The 17,764-nt window shown below is 32.8% G+C and overlaps 1 protein-coding gene and 1 non-coding gene across 2 annotated transcripts; one reads left to right on the top strand and one right to left on the bottom strand.

Annotated features, from left to right (window-relative positions):
* Positions 1-786: 786 nt before the first annotated feature.
* Positions 787-860, bottom strand: TRNAV-AAC. The gene has a single exon. It is a non-coding gene; the product is annotated as a tRNA-Val (tRNA).
* Positions 861-7,699: 6,839 nt separating this feature from the next.
* On the top strand, positions 7,700-17,200 carry LOC123889267 (DExH-box ATP-dependent RNA helicase DExH17-like). The gene is made up of 28 exons (XM_045938530.1): positions 7,700-7,941; positions 8,770-8,848; positions 9,154-9,337; positions 9,643-9,804; positions 10,070-10,307; positions 10,402-10,438; positions 10,531-10,577; positions 10,846-10,883; positions 10,984-11,005; positions 11,123-11,335; positions 11,517-11,673; positions 11,765-11,816; positions 12,328-12,399; positions 12,520-12,569; positions 12,681-12,798; positions 12,903-12,966; positions 13,087-13,170; positions 13,259-13,384; positions 13,471-13,667; positions 13,745-13,933; positions 14,047-14,298; positions 14,379-14,428; positions 14,604-14,621; positions 15,051-15,130; positions 15,219-15,423; positions 15,533-15,570; positions 15,660-16,040; positions 16,126-17,200. The coding sequence occupies exons 2-28, from the start codon at positions 8,781-8,783 to the stop codon at positions 16,743-16,745; spliced, it is 3,762 nt and encodes a 1,253-aa protein (XP_045794486.1). The 5' UTR covers positions 7,700-7,941; positions 8,770-8,780; the 3' UTR covers positions 16,746-17,200.
* The last annotated feature ends 564 nt before the right edge of the window (positions 17,201-17,764 follow it).

Here is a 17,764-nt window from a genome sequence, read left to right as displayed (position 1 = left end):
TACTTAACCTTAATTTTTTTTCTTCCTGATTTTTAATTGTAATTGGAGTGTTAATATTCCACTCTTAAAATTATAATTATTATTTTTTGAATAATTTTAGTTGGAAAATGCACTTGATGATTCTATGGATAAATTGAAAGCTCAAAAAGAGTTAGATGATGAAATTGCTCATAGGAGCACGTGGACCACAAGATCTATCTCATAGGAGATCTTCTCCTCGAAGAAAAGAAGAGCTCACTATGATGTTTCATGTTCGTGCATCTGGTCACCTCTTGTCGATGATTGGGACTGTCTTAAAATAGTTGTAAGCAAAATATTATAGAATGATTATTTTTGCCACTTTCTTAAATTTTAATTTAGACATAGCATAGCATACCATATATATTGTTTCTCAAATTCTAACTATTTATTGTAGCATACCAAAATGTTTATGTTTTATACATGTTACACTAATAATTTTAACACAATATTTTATGCAGTTTAAAACTTATGAGAGTCATTGTGGTATCTTATCAACCTATGGAAGGAAATACACAAAAGCCTTTGGTTACATGAGCAATGTTGGCATTTCGGAGAAGCAAATGATTGCAGCAGTATCTCAAGTTTGTCCAAGATGTCATTTTTCTTAAGTATTGGAGTTGCTTCTTAGCTAAAAAGTTGGGATATTGATCGTTACCAAATAAAAGAAAAACTGAAGATTATAAATATATATATGTAGATGATAGTAGTCGAATAAAAAACTAGAAATTACGTGCAAGAGGGAAAAAAACGTAAAAAACATTAATTTGGCTTCGCCCAGGCTCGAACTGGGGACCTTCAGTGTGTTAGACTGACGTGATAACCAACTACACCACGAAACCACATGTTAAGAACAGTTAATTACCGTTATATAAACTAGGCTTAGTAAATCAAGCAAGTATCAAAATCTCATAAAACGGTGTCTAAGGGTGCGGAACCACATGTTAATGGTGCAAAGAGCCAAAGACAATTTTACAACCTTTATGAAGTAGTATTAAACTACGGAAATGATAATTCAACACAAAATACTGACAAAAATGTGATAAAAATACTGTTTCAGATTTTTTTAATATTTTTTGGCCTTGATTTACATGCAACATGTATAAATAAAAATGTGTCCATCTTTTGTCCATACTTTTTTATGTCTAAGTAACAGCTCTCATTCAACTATGGGTATATGTAGATCTGATTTTCAAATTTTTCACCTTCTTTTGCTAACAATCATCTTCTTTTTGCCGAAAGGCTCTATTGAGAAGTCCATTGTATGATACATTGTCTGAATCTTTTTTAGAGCTACTTTTGTCACCCTACTGGTTACTCGCACGTCCTATTTTTACACATCCTCGACTTAAGTAACGGATGTGTATAAATAGGGCGCTTTGGGAGAAAAAGCCGTCCTCTACCTAAGTCGCGAACAGTGTTTGAGTAACCAGTAGAGCGGCAAAAATAACTCCTAAAACTTTTGGTCAGAAGATTAACAACCAAAAAATTGAAGTTTTTTTTTTTCCAGGAATGTGGATCAGCAGCTTAGGGAAGATATTTTAAATCATACTTATTTCACTCGGGTGGTCAATACTTGGGAACATATTTGGACACTAGCATTTTGAAAGAACCATAAGGGAAAAATTTAACCATATTCTATGAAAGGTTTAAAATAGGTTGAGCAGTTGGAAGCAAGAATGTGTTGTTTTGTTGATATTGCTTACGTTTTCAAAATATATGCTCATGCAATATTGACACACTCGCAAGTGTATGAGTATGTCGACGTAATAAAAAGAGTATTGAATTTACATGAACCTGTGAGATAAAAAGTATATAACACAATAGTGTTAGAATATTTTCCAATATTATGTGGGCTGCAATCAATTGTAAGTTTTGGTTTTAATAAAAACGGGTTGATGTTGTTGTGATCCATTTGATGATGCTTAAGCCTGATACTTGTGATCAGTAATAATGAGCTTGAACACTAATTCTGATTTGTGTAGAAACAAAGTGTAGGCCCAACTCTAGAGTCCATGATGGGTGGTACTAGGGTTGTTATCTTATAAATAGATAGGCTAGGTCCCCTTTGCCGTCACGTTGTCAAGCGAACACTCATTTGTTGTCTTCCCCATCAAAGACCTCAAAGACTGGAGCATGTGATAGGCAGAGGAAGACCTTGTCTAGTATATCGATGTTTTCGATATTGGTGCGCTTCCGGTAACAATGGTTTGTGATTATGATTATCAAGTAAATGTGTTATAATTTCATATAATATATCGATCTCTAAATTATTAATTCTTACATGTGGTATCAGAGCTTGTTATTATATGATTTAAACCCTAATCTTTTATCGTGAATCATAACCGTTTGTTATCATTGAGAAACTTTTATTCAGCTATGGTGTCTTTTATGCGATTGATGATCTGGGTTTATAACAATTTTCCAGCGATTATTATGGGGTTTTATGTGATTTCAATCTCTCAAATTTTTATAACCTTGCAATTGTTTCGGCTATTGCTACAATATTGTTTTCGTCAAATAAATTTGAGGATATTCTTGTTAATTTAGATACTTTGCAAATTCCGTGTCTTGTTTGCAATTGAGGTAGTAGTTTTTTATTCTGTAATAAGGTTTGATTTATCAATTCTTTTAATTCCGTATCTTTTGTTGCGGTGCTATATTTTTGTGCACCTTATTGAAAATCAAGTTATGCGCTGCTTCGCAAACAAAATTAAAAGGAATTGTACATGTGATTGAATTATCAAGCCTAATCTTAATTTTATTTGTGAAAGTCGATCATATTTGTTTTCCCAAGGTTTAACGATATATGTGAATACAGTCGGCTATAATATATTTTAAACTGTATTTAGCATGTTTAGTTTTTCATGCTTTAATGTTGAGTTTGGCATTTATGCGAGAATGAAGAATCGTTTTTTGGCCATACCATGTTATGATATTTATTTGTGTTTTGGCCATATCATTATTCTTATGCTGTGCTAAATTTTTATGCACAATATCTCAAATCAGGGGTTATAAATATTTGTTAAAATAAATCGTCTGTGTTTTGAGAGATCAAAGTCGTTTTCTGAAACCATTCTCTTTCGAACTTTTTATATCATACATATAAATTTGAATTGAAATTCATGATTCAAGACTATCATCTTGAATTATTTTTTTCTGTCTCGAGGGGTTATCTTCATTGCTATTGTATTGAATATATTGAAATATATCGGTTTATGCAGTCATTACTCTAACCTAAACATAATCAATTTTGTTTTGTGTGACTGCCATGACTTCCGATGAACTTTGATCCTTTAAATTAATTTCTCATTCATATGAACACTTTATATCCTCTGATGATGATTTGACTTTGAGGCAGTATAGTTAAATCGACCAATCTTAGAAAATTTGTGTTGTTCTATTCTGGATATTAAGTCAGGTTGAACGACCCGTTTTGCAACCTGAGTTTGCACCGTGTGATTTTCAGTAGACCACATGCTGTAGACTTAAAGTAAAATTACTCGCATACTATTTTTGGGATCACAGTGCACAATATAATTTGTTGGCGCTAGAACAAAACTTTTTCTATTGGTATATGTAAATTTGCTATGTACCATTGCTGTTCTCCTGTCTAGGATTCAAAAATTTATTCTGCTTTATATTTTGGCAATTGTGATGCTTCCTATATTACTCTCGAGTTTTGTTTTAATCAGATTATAAGTTTTACTGAGATAATTCTGCAACTTTGAACCTATGTCATTCAAATGACTTTATTTTGTTCAATTGCCATCATATAAGACAAAATGTGTGAATGAGTTTCACAGTTTCATGATTTATACCTTTTATTTGAGTCGGTTATTATTGAAGTCATTTTATTATGATATAACGGTTTGTCTTTGATTTGTGGCTGTTTGAGATGACACCGTCAAAGATTTTATGAAAAAGTCATTGATGCTTATCGACTCTATTTGCAAGGATGAATGTCACACTCTTGGAGGTGAGTGGTGCAATTATTTATCCTCTTGTGACTTATTATATAATTGCACATAAGGATAAATTCTTTTAAGGATATTATCGACTCCTTTTGAAATAATAAATATGCAATTATATATGAAAGTTTTATTGTTTTTCAAGAATATTCTAAATTAGAAACTCTTTATATTGATTAATTGATTTCACGTTATATACTCCAATTTTTTAAATTTTACTCTATTGAGTAGGAGTATTTCAAGTTTAATATTTTGAGAGTTCTATTCTGGAAAAATATAAATTTAGTGTGATATTGTTTGACATGTTCCTTGTGTGATAGAGAAAATAGTTGAATATTTGTTTAAATATTTTAACACCTTTTGATTGGTAATTCAACTATAATTCTCTATCAAGTGGGAGAGTTTTACATGTCAGCTATTTATAAATGTTTATAGAGACTTATATTGAGGAGTCTTATGTTATTTATAAAAGTTCGGGACTATTTGCTCTATATCCTCAATAATATTTCAAATGAAGTCTCATATTATTCCGCTGCATAAATTATTTATTATATTGAGTTGACTGTTTCACAGTAATGATCTCTCCCCTCAAATACTATTTTTCCGCATTGAATAATTCAAGACATGTTGAGAATGCAAATTAAAATATAATGAGTGATCAGTTTAGATGCATTTAAATGATGCATATTTTTACTGAGTTGTATTTTGACCAGAGACAAAAGATAATGATTCCTATGCAAGAGATTTCATGCATTAATATAGGCCGTTACCACCAAAGTGGAACCGCTTATATTATTGATTTGATGAAACTTTTCTTTGTAGTTTGAGGAATGTGTTTTTAATTATTGATTCCTATGCAAGAGAATTTTGTGCGTTGGTATAAACCGTTACCACCAAAGTGGGATCGCTTATATCGATCGATGAGATTTTCTTTGTAGTTTGAGGATTTTTTTTTTTTAATTGTGACATGTGATTTTCTGCCTAAAGGTGATAATTATATGTTGTAGTTAAAAATTAATTTTAGATGAAGTTATTGGAGGATGTATTGATCGGAGGAATTTGCCTGCCTAAAGGTGACAAATTTCAAAGTTCAATGTATACTTATTGATTAACTCATATGAGATTTTTGACTAGGGTTTTTATCCCCAGTGAGTGCATTCTGTATAAAGGTGATTGTACTATTATATTGACCTCGTTATGATAATACTAATTCAATTTGGTTTTGATTGATTCAATGAATTATCTATTGGCATGCTAATACTGCTTTTCAGATTTTAAATTCGAGCAGGGCTGATCATTCTCTTGCCAGATTGCATGGCTGGAGTTATCCTGTAGAAGGATATGTTAAAATATGGTGTGTGATGATGGTCAATTTCGTGTTTGGTTCTCTATGGATCTTGACACTTGACTATTATTCCATCACTGTGCTAGTTATTTTAAATTGCATTTTCACTATAAGCAATGATTATTTTTTCAAGTGGTTCTTCACAATTTAAGGAACTTTTACTGAATCATATCAACTATTTCTCCACACATAATTGTTATGTTTCCATTGAAATGTTGAACATCTTAAAAATTATAAGAAATAGAAACAAGTATTGGAGTTTTCTTTAAAAATTGTGAAGGAACATTTGGATAAGTGGGAGTTTTAATATACCAATTGATTAGTGGGAGATAACTTATATTCTTTTGATATGCTTGATTAGTGGGAGTTTGAATTTTATATTAACTCCTTTTATAAATTTGAAATTATTTGAAATATAAAAATATTTGAGCTCAGTGTTGTTGGGATCACTATGCCGGTGATCAACACTATTTTGGAGCTGAGACATTATATAAATAAATATTATAGCTCAGTGTTGTTGGGATCACTATGCCGGTGATCAACACTATTTTGGAGCTGAGACATTATGTGAAAACATAAATAAATAAGCTCAGTGTTGTCGGGATCACTTAGCCGGTGATCAACACTATTTTGGAGCTGAGGCATTATGGTATCTTAAGAACCATGAAATTTCTCTGGCTTCGAGGCATTTGAGAGAAATTATGTCTAAAATATTGGAGCTCGATGTTGATTAGATCATTATACCGCGGTAGTCAACATTGTTTTGGAGCTTGGACTTGTGGTATCTTATGGACCATATAATTTCTCTGGCTTTAATGCATTTGAGAGAAATTGAGGACTAACGAAGAAAATGATAGTATGGTTGAGATCACAAACATATCATTTTCTCGCTACACTATACACGAATGACTAATCGACGGAGTTTGGTGGTATTTGTAACTATGGAAGGTATTGTATCAATAACGATATAATTGCCACCATGATTCGATATCATTTAACTTTTGTTGGATGGAGTCTTAATTAGATGTTGCATCTTGGGATCATTGTGGCCACATTAAAATATGTTATCAACCCGAGAGTCGTTTTCAAAATGTTTTCTCAAATTAAAAATATACAATTGATTTTGCCCAAGTGGGAGAATGTTAGAATATTTTCCAATATTATGTGGGCTGCAATCAATTGTAAGTTTTGGTTTTAATAAAAACGGGTTGATGTTGTTGTGATCCATTTGATGATGCTTAAGCCTGATACTTGTGATCAGTAATAATGGGCTTGAACGCTAATTCTGATTTGTGTAGAAACAAAGTGTAGGCCCAACTCTAGAGTCCATGATGGGTGGTACTAGGGTTGTTATCTTATAAATAGATAGGCTAGGTCCCCTTTGCCGTCACGTTGTCAAGCGAACACTCATTTGTTGTCTTCCCCATCAAAGACCTCAAAGACTGGAGCATGTGATAGGCAGAGGAAGACCTTGTCTAGTATATCGATGTTTTCGATATTGGTGCGCTTCCGGTAACAATGGTTTGTGATTATGATTATCAAGTAAGTGTGTTCTAATTTCATATAATATATCGATCTCTAAATTATTAATTATTACAAATAGTTGTAAAGTTAGTAGAAAGTAAGAAGTTATATGATGATGGAGATGGTTTTGATTTGGTTTTGCAAAGACATGAAATAAAAAGAAATCAATAATAAAAACTAAACACCTTAGAATCACAATTTATAACAATGGTTTTGATTATGTTGTCCTCTCATCACTCTAAATACACAAGACATGTTTAAAGATGAGGTACGTATTTGTATTTACGTACTCTCTCGAGTCAATTAACGAAACGCTCTGCATAGTGTGTTCATCTCTTATCTCAATCCTTCGATTAGAGGGATAATGAACTTTATTTTCAAACAGAGCCAAAGTTAAAAAAATATCATAAAACATATATGCTAATGACTTCAAACATTCAAAGCTCCAATGAAATTACTAACGAAGAAGGAGACTCAGCGGACTTTATCGTTGCTGAAGGAGGAGAGTAAGAGTTTTCGATGTTTTTAATTCTAAATATATCGTCGCACGGAATAGAAAATGAATTTAAGTGCTTTTAATTTTATTTTAAGAAAAAAATTTGAACCATTTTTTGAGTTTCTTATAGACGCATAAACTCACCATAGACTCGTGAGTATATACTAATTTGTATGAGTCTACTCAAATTTATCCAAATCTATTAAAAAACAATTTTATATTCGATTATATTCATTTTTACGTTCTAGACTCGTAAACTCATATGAATCTACGAGTCTACCCGCCAATTTAACAACATACGGGCATATGGGCACTTGTTAGTATTTCCAAATTTTTTAATAAGTAGTAAATAATAAAATTCGAGAAAGTTCGAAGTTGGGCATTGACAACGTGATCCGTGATTTTCCCGGGAAAATGAGTTCATCAAATTATATAAATGCCGCCACCGTATTCAATTTTTGAATTTTCTGTTAGTTACTATAACAGTTACACACTCGATTCAGAATTTTCTCGTTCAATCCCTTTTCCTCTGGCTTTTCTCTCTTCAACATACTGAAGAATCCTACTGCATCCTCTTCCTCTCTCAGGTTCCTCTCTCCTGTATCTGGATCTACCTCTGAATCTTAGGAATCCGATAGAATTCACCTTTCACTTTTTGTTTAGTGCATATTTTGTTGCTCATGTGTTGGTAATTTTTTCTTCGATGAATCTCAAATTCTCGGTTTCTATGTTCTATTTTCATCTCAGATTTGCCAAATCCAGTCATTGTGTGAAATCTTTTGCATCGAAATGATTTTTTATTTTTCTAACATTTTTGCTGAAATTCGCAATTTATCTGGCATTTTGATTTTTCCCCTTTTAGTTTTGTGGTATTTGCTATGAATTTAGTTGTATTTGATTGTTAGTGACCGATTTGTTGAAGATATTTGTTTTTTCATCTTCGAAATATATTTTCTAGCTTGAAATTTGGTGATACTTGTTTTGATTGATAATTCAAGCTAAATTGAAATGTTGAGAAGTTCTAGGTTTCTTACTATTTCCAGCAATATTTGATGGAATAATCTTTTCATTTTTTTTTAATTTTATCTTTAGTTTAGTTTTTTTGGCAAAATTGGAAAATGTAATTTGAGGTGTTTACCAACTCGCTTATATGGGATTGCTAATTAATTTAAATTAATGATTTTGTTGATTTTTTAATCATGAAATTGACCTTCGTTTTGTGATTTTTTGTCAAGCTCACTAGCATACTTAATGTTGAAATTTCATGTTGTTACTGTTTAACTCTATTGTATGAAAATTACTTGGGATAAGGAGTGATTGGTTATATGCAATGTTGTATCTTATCTTATTTGCTTGATTTTGTTGATCTAGTACTTTAGAACATGATAATCTGTTTTCAACTCGATATTGTGCAGTTATCCCAACTATGGATTCATATTCTTTGAAGTCCGTGTTCGATTTGCCTCAACCTTTTCAATCATGTTTTAGTTTCAGGTACTATATTTTTCTTTTTATATGTGACAGATATAGTAGGTTGCTGCTACAGATAAGTTTAGCTGGCGTGAAGCTTTTAACATGTATCATACTAAGCTTCTATAACTCGTATTTTCGAAATACTTTTAGTTAAGAGATTGCACTTATTTATACTTTGTGACATAACATAAAATTAATGATTTTTCTGTACAATTTCAAACCTCTGATAGTGTTGAGTTGGAAAAGAATGTGCACCTAAAGTGATCTCACATCACATGGGTTCTTATTAGCATATTAATGATCTCTCTATGTTATGTGGCACACAGATATTTTAATTCACTTCAGAGTGAATGCTTTCCTACCTGTTACCACTCCGATGTAAACATGGTCATCTCTGCTCCGACCGGAAGTGGTAAAACAGTACTCTTTGAGCTTTGCATTTTGAGGCTTCTCTCCAAGTCCATATCATCCGAGGGAAGATTCATACATGTGAAGGGATCTCTTAAAACAGTAAGTAATTTCCCACAAGATTCTAGCACTGAAAACTATTCTCATAGTAATCTTTATGAGTGTATTGGTCTGTGTTCAAGGAAAGGTAAAGCCTGTAGACAGGTTCTCTTTCTTCTAGTGTCAATGGTGTAAACCCAATATTTTTTTGCCATAAAGAAGACTATTGTAATAGTGCATAAAAAATAACCCAAGTTTTTGTATGGTGAATAACTGAATCATTTGAAGCTTACAATTTGATATATATTTTAATTATCATGTCTCATTGACTTATTATTGGTACGATGATCTTCTCACTTGCTGTTAAGATCTATATTGCCCCATCTAAGGCTTTAGTTCAGGAGAAGGTCCGTGATTGGAATCAGAAATTTGGACCATGGGGGATATATTGCCTGGAGCTGACAGGTGACAATGAATCTTACACTCCAAGAAATATAAATGAAGCAGATATCATTCTAACCACTCCAGAGGTCAGTATTCAAATGAGAGTTATCTATAAATAAGTAGATCAAGACACTTAATCTTTAGTGTACTTTGTTTTTCCTTTTTTCTTTTCTGAAATATTAAATGGATGTATATTTCAATATAATCATGAAGTATAATGTTTATGCACATATTCCCCAATCCAAAGAGACACAAGAAACATTTATTTTTCCTGTCAGACTGACATGCACACGCTATGACTGATTTGTTGATACTATATGAGGTGGCTAAACTTCATTTTTCAATGACTAGAAATTTGATGCAGTGTCACGATATGGTATAGAAAGCGGTGGTTTGAGTTTTTTCAGTGACATAGCACTTCTACTAATTGATGAAGTTCATCTTCTGAATGATCCACGTGGAGCTGCGCTGGAAGCAATTGTTAGCAGAATAAAAATTATTTCTAGCAATCCAAAAATGAAATTAAATCCTTTGGCTCAGGTCCGCTTCCTCGCTTTATCAGCAACAATTCCAAATATTGAGGATCTAGGTATTTTTCTATTTCACTTGATGTTGTCACAAGAGTTAAAATAACATTTAAACAACCATGGGATGATTTTCATGCAATATACGCACTATTGCAGCTAAGTGGCTTCTGGTTCCTGACCAAGGGATCAAAAGGTACTTTTCCACCTCCACGTTCATTATATGGCTTTGTTATATAATGCTGCTAGTCAATATCCAGAAATGTATTTCCTTTTGAATGTTCACAGGTTTGGAGAAGAAATGAGGCCAGTAAAGCTGACAACCAAGGTTTTTGGTAAGCTAGTAAATTTAACATATTCATAATTGAATCAGTTTCTTATCATTTTCATTCATTGGACTAATAGAAATTATAAAGTCTACATAATCAAGTTGTATGAGGTTTTCCAGCAGGAAAAAAAAAAGATGATATCAACGAAACACACCAAATTTGAACTTGTGAATTTTTTATTGTGTTAGTCAATGTCTTGAGCTTTGGCCTGTAATCCTGGCAGTCACTTCAAACCATTTATTGAAGTTTTACTTTTACTATTAAATTTATGCAGGCTATGCTCCAGCCAAGAATGACTTTCTATTTGAGAAGGTTGGTTTGAAGTTGACTAACTCAGATAGTATCAATAATTTTAAATAATCTATTCTATCATTTAATTTTATCTTACTTTCTGTTTTAAACTACCATGCAGCGCCTTCAAAACTATATTTTTGGTAAGCAGTGTAATTCAGCATTCGAGTTAACGGCTTTATTCTTTGTAACTTTTCTCTGCTATTAACATTTCTACATAAGAAGAAAAATCATCCTTCTATGTCTACAACGAATTTCAGATATTCTCATGCAATACTCTAAAGGGAAATCTGCGCTTATATTTTGTTCAACAAGAAAAGGAGCTCAAGAAGCAGCTCAGAGACTTGCTCAAATTGTCATGAATTTTGGTCAATCAAATCCTTTCATTAAGAGCAGAGAGCAGCAAGATCAGCTGAGGGAGGCTTCTCTTTCACTTAGTGACAAACAAATGCAATCATATATTCTATATGGTGGTATGGTTTTTTCTTGACCAGAAATTAGTTATTGTATTTCAATAATAACTACTTAAACAATACAAGGTGAAATATGATCAAAAGCTTTGCAACGAGGCTTAAATATGACCGCTTTAGCTAACAAGGGAACAACCATATTGGCTTGTTGTCTAATAAACTTAACAAAATATTTTGCTTGCAGTTGGTTATCACAATGGCGGGCTTTGCCTCAAAGATCGCAATATTGTGGAAGGTCTTTTTCTCAAAGGTGACATCCAAGTACTATGCACTACAAATACACTAGCCCATGGAATCAACCTCCCAGCGCATACAGTGGTTATTAAATCAACACAACACTAGTATGTTTTATTTTTAAAATAATGTATGCACTTCATTGTAGTATATTAGGAAACAAATTTGATACCTCCTCTTAATGTTTATTATTTCCAGCAACAAGGAAAAAGGTCTTTACATGGAATATGACCGCTCCACTATATTGCAGGTTTGCTTATTAAGACCTTATGATAGTTTTAGTTTATATATAGACAGTATTGCAAAATGACAAGTGATGAGTAATTATATATTTCATATGTATAGTAATAATCAGATACATGTATCGGTTGTATATAAGTATGGCACAGAAAAAGGTTTTACTTAATTTGAAACTTGTGTCAATACATGTATCAGTTGTATATAAGTATGGCACGGAATGACTATCTCAAAAAGTAATGGCCACGACCAACATGTTGGTACCACAATGCACATGCAATTTTCCAAGTGTGTTAAATTCTCCTATTTTATGGAAACTTTAAGAAAAAATTGTTTGGAAGTACATTTTATTTAGAAGTGCACTTCCAGACAATGTTCGAAATTGCATTTCTAAAAATTGGAAGAATTTTTAGTAGCAAAAATGGGATGAAAAGTAGAATTATTTTTCCTTTCTTATTTTAATTGGTGTAGGCCTCACTTTTTATTGTTAATATATCATTTGGTCTAAAGTTTTTATTGTACAGATGTCTGGAAGGGCAGGCCGACCACCATTTGATGATACAGGCATGGTTATAATCATGACAAGGAAAGAAACGGTGAACTGTTCTGCAGAATGCTTTTTAACTTCTACTCTCCCAAAGTTCTTCAATTTTAATCACAAACTCTGTTCTTTCACACATGCTCTTATATTTCTCTCATACATGCTTGTACTCCAGGTTCATTTATATGAGAATCTCTTAAGCGGGTGTGAAGTAGTGGAATCGCAGTAAGACATCCTCTTTCTATGTTACCAATGGATATAACATAGTATCTTGCTCTTATTCTGTAAACAATGGGATTTTATCCCGCTCAGCTAATCAATTTTTGTTTATCCTAGGTTACTCTCATCTGTGACAGAGCATTTACTTGCGGAAATAGTTCAACTGACAGTATCTGATATTACAAAAGCAATTGAATGGATGAAATGCTCATACTTGTATGTTCGAATGAAAAGGGTAAGTGAGTACAAAAGCAATTGTGGAAATAGTCTTTTAGTTTTGTCTTAGTGTCTATTTCTACCATCCCATCTCATCTCATGAAATTTTTCATCCATGAGAAGAATCCCGAGAACTATGCAATTAAGAAAGGAATTTCTGACAATCGTTTAGAGAAGCATGTGCAAGGTACAATTGTCACCATCTGGTTATCTTTTATAGCTTTCTATTACTTAGTATCTCCATTTCTCTTTCACCTAGATAGTTTCCCCCAATCCGCTATAAGTTACTAAAATCATGTTATCTCAGATATTTGTGTTCAGAAAGTTAACGAGTTATCACAGTATCATATGGTCTGGGTTGATGAAGATGGTTTCCTCTTGAGACCGTTAGGTATTGATATATTCAACTATAATGATATCCCTTTCATATTTGTGAAAATTCAAACTGGTGGCTGATATTTTTCATTTTCCTACCTTAGATCCTGGAAGGTTAATGACAAAGTACTATTTGAGATTTGACACCATGAAACAGATAATGCGGACTCCTGATAATTGCAGTTTAGAAGATGCTCTTCGTGTTGTATGCTTTGCTGAAGAAATTTCATGTGCGGATCTGTGTTTAAACTTTTTTATATTAGGCCACATTGTTTTGGCATTAAACATTGACACAATTATTTACTTGAAAATGAAGGGATACAGCTCAGACGCAATGAAAAGAAGCTCTTAAATGAGATCAATGCAGACAAAGATGGTCGGCTTCGATTTCATATTCTTGAAAATAAAGGGAAAAAGAAAAAGAGAATTCAAACAAGAGAAGAGAAGATATTTATTTTAGCAAATGACTGCTTAACAGGTGATCCTTCTGCGCATGACCTATCTCTGATTCAGGTAAGCATTGCAACATCAGTATTTATTGCTACAGATCAACATAGTTGTCTTGGTAATTCAATAAACTCTTTTTACAGGACATGAATTCTATATGTTCGAATGGATATAGAATTGCAAAATGCATGAAAGACTATTTTGTTCATAAAAGGAATTTCAAAGGAGCTGTAAATTCAGCCCTTTTAGCAAAATCATTTAACCAGAAACTTTGGGATGATAGTCCATACCTTTTAAAACAGTTGCCTGGAATTGGGATGGTTACAGCAAAGGTGATATTAATCGACTTTATTTTATTTATTTTATTAATGCATACAATATTTGTTAATACTTTATGCATTTATCCTTTAATTGCTTGATATTCTTAATTTGATGTTCTTTTCAGGCACTGCATTCAATGGGAGTTAAATCATTCGAAGCACTTGCTGAAGCTGATCCAAGGAAAATAGAGATAGTGACTGGTCGAAAATACCCATTTGGTAACCATATTAAGGATTCTCTCTTATCGCTACCTCCAAAAGTTGATGTGAAGCTTGCAGAAATCGAAAGCCATACACATGGAAAGTCCAAGCTAGTAGTAACACTGACTAGGATATCACAGTCAGGGCAGTCAGCAAAACGACATTATGCTGATATGGTGTGTTATCTGAATGTTTTCTTAGAAGACTTTTAGACATTTAATAATTTAAGTAAGTTTCCCAAATTTCTTTTTCACAGATCATTGGTTCGGAAGAAGACAACACTATTCTCTTTCATGAAAAAATTAGGTGATGATGACTTACAAGTTCAGATTTTATGACTTGATAGTGTACACCTAAGAGTTTATGTCAAACATGTCTACTTGATGGTATTGACTAATTGGTAGTATTACAGCACTCTATTTGTGCGAGTTGTTGTTTCCTCATCTAATCACATTTTAATATTTCCAAAATGTTGTTGCAGGGTTGATCAGTTCTCCAGGTACATGAATTAACCCTGGCTTTATATTTGCAGTAAAAACAATTTATGTTAGAACATATCTTCTGGACTGGATTAAGAGACATTGAAATGTCTAGTATTCGAACCTTAGAAACTAACATAACTACTAACTTACTAATATTTGTTATAACAAAAATATTTTGACTGAAGCATATTAAAAAAAATTATTTGGAAAGGCACTGCATTATAATATTATGGCCATTGTACTTTCTTGTAAGTAAGCTTGAGAATTTGATTGCATGGAAGTTGTAAAAATTTATGATATCTTTATGGATTGGTGTGGATATTGTAAACAGTTACAATTACTACATGTTACAGTTATGATTCCTAGAGTCAAATGCTTTTCTGCTGCCTATTTTTTAATTTCCAACACATATTTCAGGCTGAGATAATTATGTTTTCATATTACAGCCCATATAGCACAACAGTTCTTGTGCCCACCTCACAAGGGAATCAGACTATCAAAGCCAATTTTATATTTGAGGAATACAGTAAGAAGTGGTTAATAACCTCTCCATAAAAGTTAGTCTACTTTGTGGAATTATGACTCAATTCTTCATTTTTTTTTTCTTCATACAGTTGGTATTGATGTCCACCAAAAGCTTTTCTTTATGAAAGAGAGCAATTCAAATGTGATTTTAAAAAGAAACAGGAAGCAAGCTTCTTTTCCTCCACCTGAAGAGATATTTGTAATAGAAGATGACGACAGAGATCTAACTCATATACCGCAGGAAGAAACAAGCACTTTGAGCAAGGATATGGATAAGGATGAAAGTAATTCCATGTAAGTCGTCTTTACTTGTAATGCCTGACATAAATATTTATCTTCTTGTTGTGAGTTAAAGTATAGCATTTTGAAGACATCAGATATTTACAGTGCTCTTTATTTGCAGTCCTACTTTCGATCTTTTCGGTGAAATGTTTGAGGAAGGTAGCATTCTTACTATGATTTTACTAACTTCTAGGATTTTCAAAAACATTCTTCTCTTCACCAACTAAATCTGTTATTTTGTGTGGAAGATGAGCATGCTCTTGAGGTTGAAGAAGAGAAATTCAAAATCCTTAATGAGAAAACAGTATTTGATCACATACGGGAGAAAGCCAAAAACTTTTCTCTCCTGTCTTCATTTGAAAATATTCGCTGTCCATCAGTGGAGGTCCTTCTTGGAAGAAATCATGCCCGTGAAAAGTGGTCTAACCAAGGTCGTGAGAAGAGGTCTTACGATGGGCATGAGGTAGTTGTCTTGGATGATGATGACAATGGAGTTATAGGACAAACTGATGTCAATTTTCCTGCTGATCTCAGAAATGCAGAACACGAAGATATCAACCTTTGTCTGACTTTAAATGATCATAATATAGCTGAAAGCTCAGATAACAGGAGCAGTGTAGTTGATGCAGGTACACCTTTTCACTAGCAGTGTAGTTGATACAATCATTTTTATTGTCTTTTTAATGTCATTACTGTTTCTTTTTACTGCTGAAGGTGTTTTCTTCCCTGAACCGAAAGCAAGTTATGAAAATGCAACTGAAGAAACAGTATTTGACCATATAAAGAGAAAATCTAAGGATTTTCCCCAGATTAGGAAGCTTGATTGCGGGGACACAGAAATCAAGAAAACTGAATTCTTCTCAAAGAATTATCCCATTTCTTTGAAAGCTGCTTTAGGTATGGTACCAGAGACAAATTTCTCAGACATGGTCTCTGGTAGTATGCTTACTTCAGATATGGGAACTGCTGATGTGCAAAACTACTCATCTGGTTTTCAAGTTGGTACTTCTGTTAAACGCAAGAAATTGGAAGATTCATGTTGCACGGATGGAGTAGTTAATATTTCTAAGGGCATTTCAAGCACCAATTCTGTTCAATCGTCCAATTTTGATCCTATTGTTAGTTTTCCAATGCCTAAAGAGAAAACTTGGTCGTCAGATTCTGGAAGCTTTGAACAGAGCAGTAAGAAGCAGCGTTGCACGGTGGTAGAATCAAAAGAAGAGAAGTTAAATTCATGTGAAATAAGAAGACAGTGCTGTTCTTTGGAAACTAATGGACAAATGAATCAAATAGAGCCATGTCTCGGGTTTAAAAGTGTATTCTCTTTTCTGTGATTTTCTTTTACAAGGGGACAGTTGATAATACCGAGGACTTGTACTGCTTTGGCGAACAGGTAGAACTTGGCAATGCAGGATTGCAGTTATAGACATGCATACCTAGGTAGTTTATTATATCTGAAATAAATTTTGCAACATTAAAAATATGCTTAAAGAGGAAAATACACTCACCTCCCCTTAGATTTGGTTGTATAACACAAACATCCTCTTTGGATTTCAAAATACGGACAACCATCCTTGGCTATCATGATGTTATTGTTAGCGATTCGTTTGGCTTGAATCTCCCTTTGCTTTCATCTGCTTCTTTGGCGCCTTGTTCCCTTTTGTAGATCACTTCACAGATCCACTATTTCTATATATTATTGAAAGTTGTTAATCATACCCCTACAGTCATGTAATCCTACATTTTTGCACGAAAGATGACATACCATCTTTTTTAAACAGAGCTTAAACTGTTTAGGGTCAGTTTGGCCCGACTTTTTTTTTACTTTACTACTTCTTTTAAGTGGAAGTAGGGCCAAACATAATTTTAATTAAGTTCTTAAAATAAAGTGTCTTTTTTGTAGTGTTGAAAATACAATATAAGTGACTTAAAAAAAAAGAAGATAAAACCAACTTTAAACTAATTTATACGGAGGTTTCACTCTCCAAGTCTGCTTATCGATTCCCGTGTGTGCCACTTTATATTTTATTTTAATTTTTAGCACAGTTCCCGCTTTTTATTTTATTTTAGGCAGCTATTCCCGCTAAAATTGATTACCCTATTGTTCTCATTGTGCTATATAGTATTACTTTTTCTTTACACCACACTGCCCCAAAACCCTCACGCCGCCTGCTGTGTTGCAGATTGCATGTATGAATTTCTTTTTTCATTTGTTTAATTCATATTTTTTTGTCTTTTTGTTGCTTAGTTTTATTTTTTTTTTACTTTATGCAATTATTTGAGATCTACATCATCATACATCATCCAGTTTTTGTTCTTTTATTCCTTGATTTCTATCTATTTCTTTTTTGTC

Source organism: Trifolium pratense, linkage group LG6 (assembly GCF_020283565.1).
Source record: "Trifolium pratense cultivar HEN17-A07 linkage group LG6, ARS_RC_1.1, whole genome shotgun sequence".
Classification (NCBI taxonomy): Eukaryota; Viridiplantae; Streptophyta; class Magnoliopsida; order Fabales; family Fabaceae; genus Trifolium; species Trifolium pratense.
Note: the sequence above shows the minus strand (reverse complement) of the source record. Positions and strands in the feature narration are given on the sequence as shown.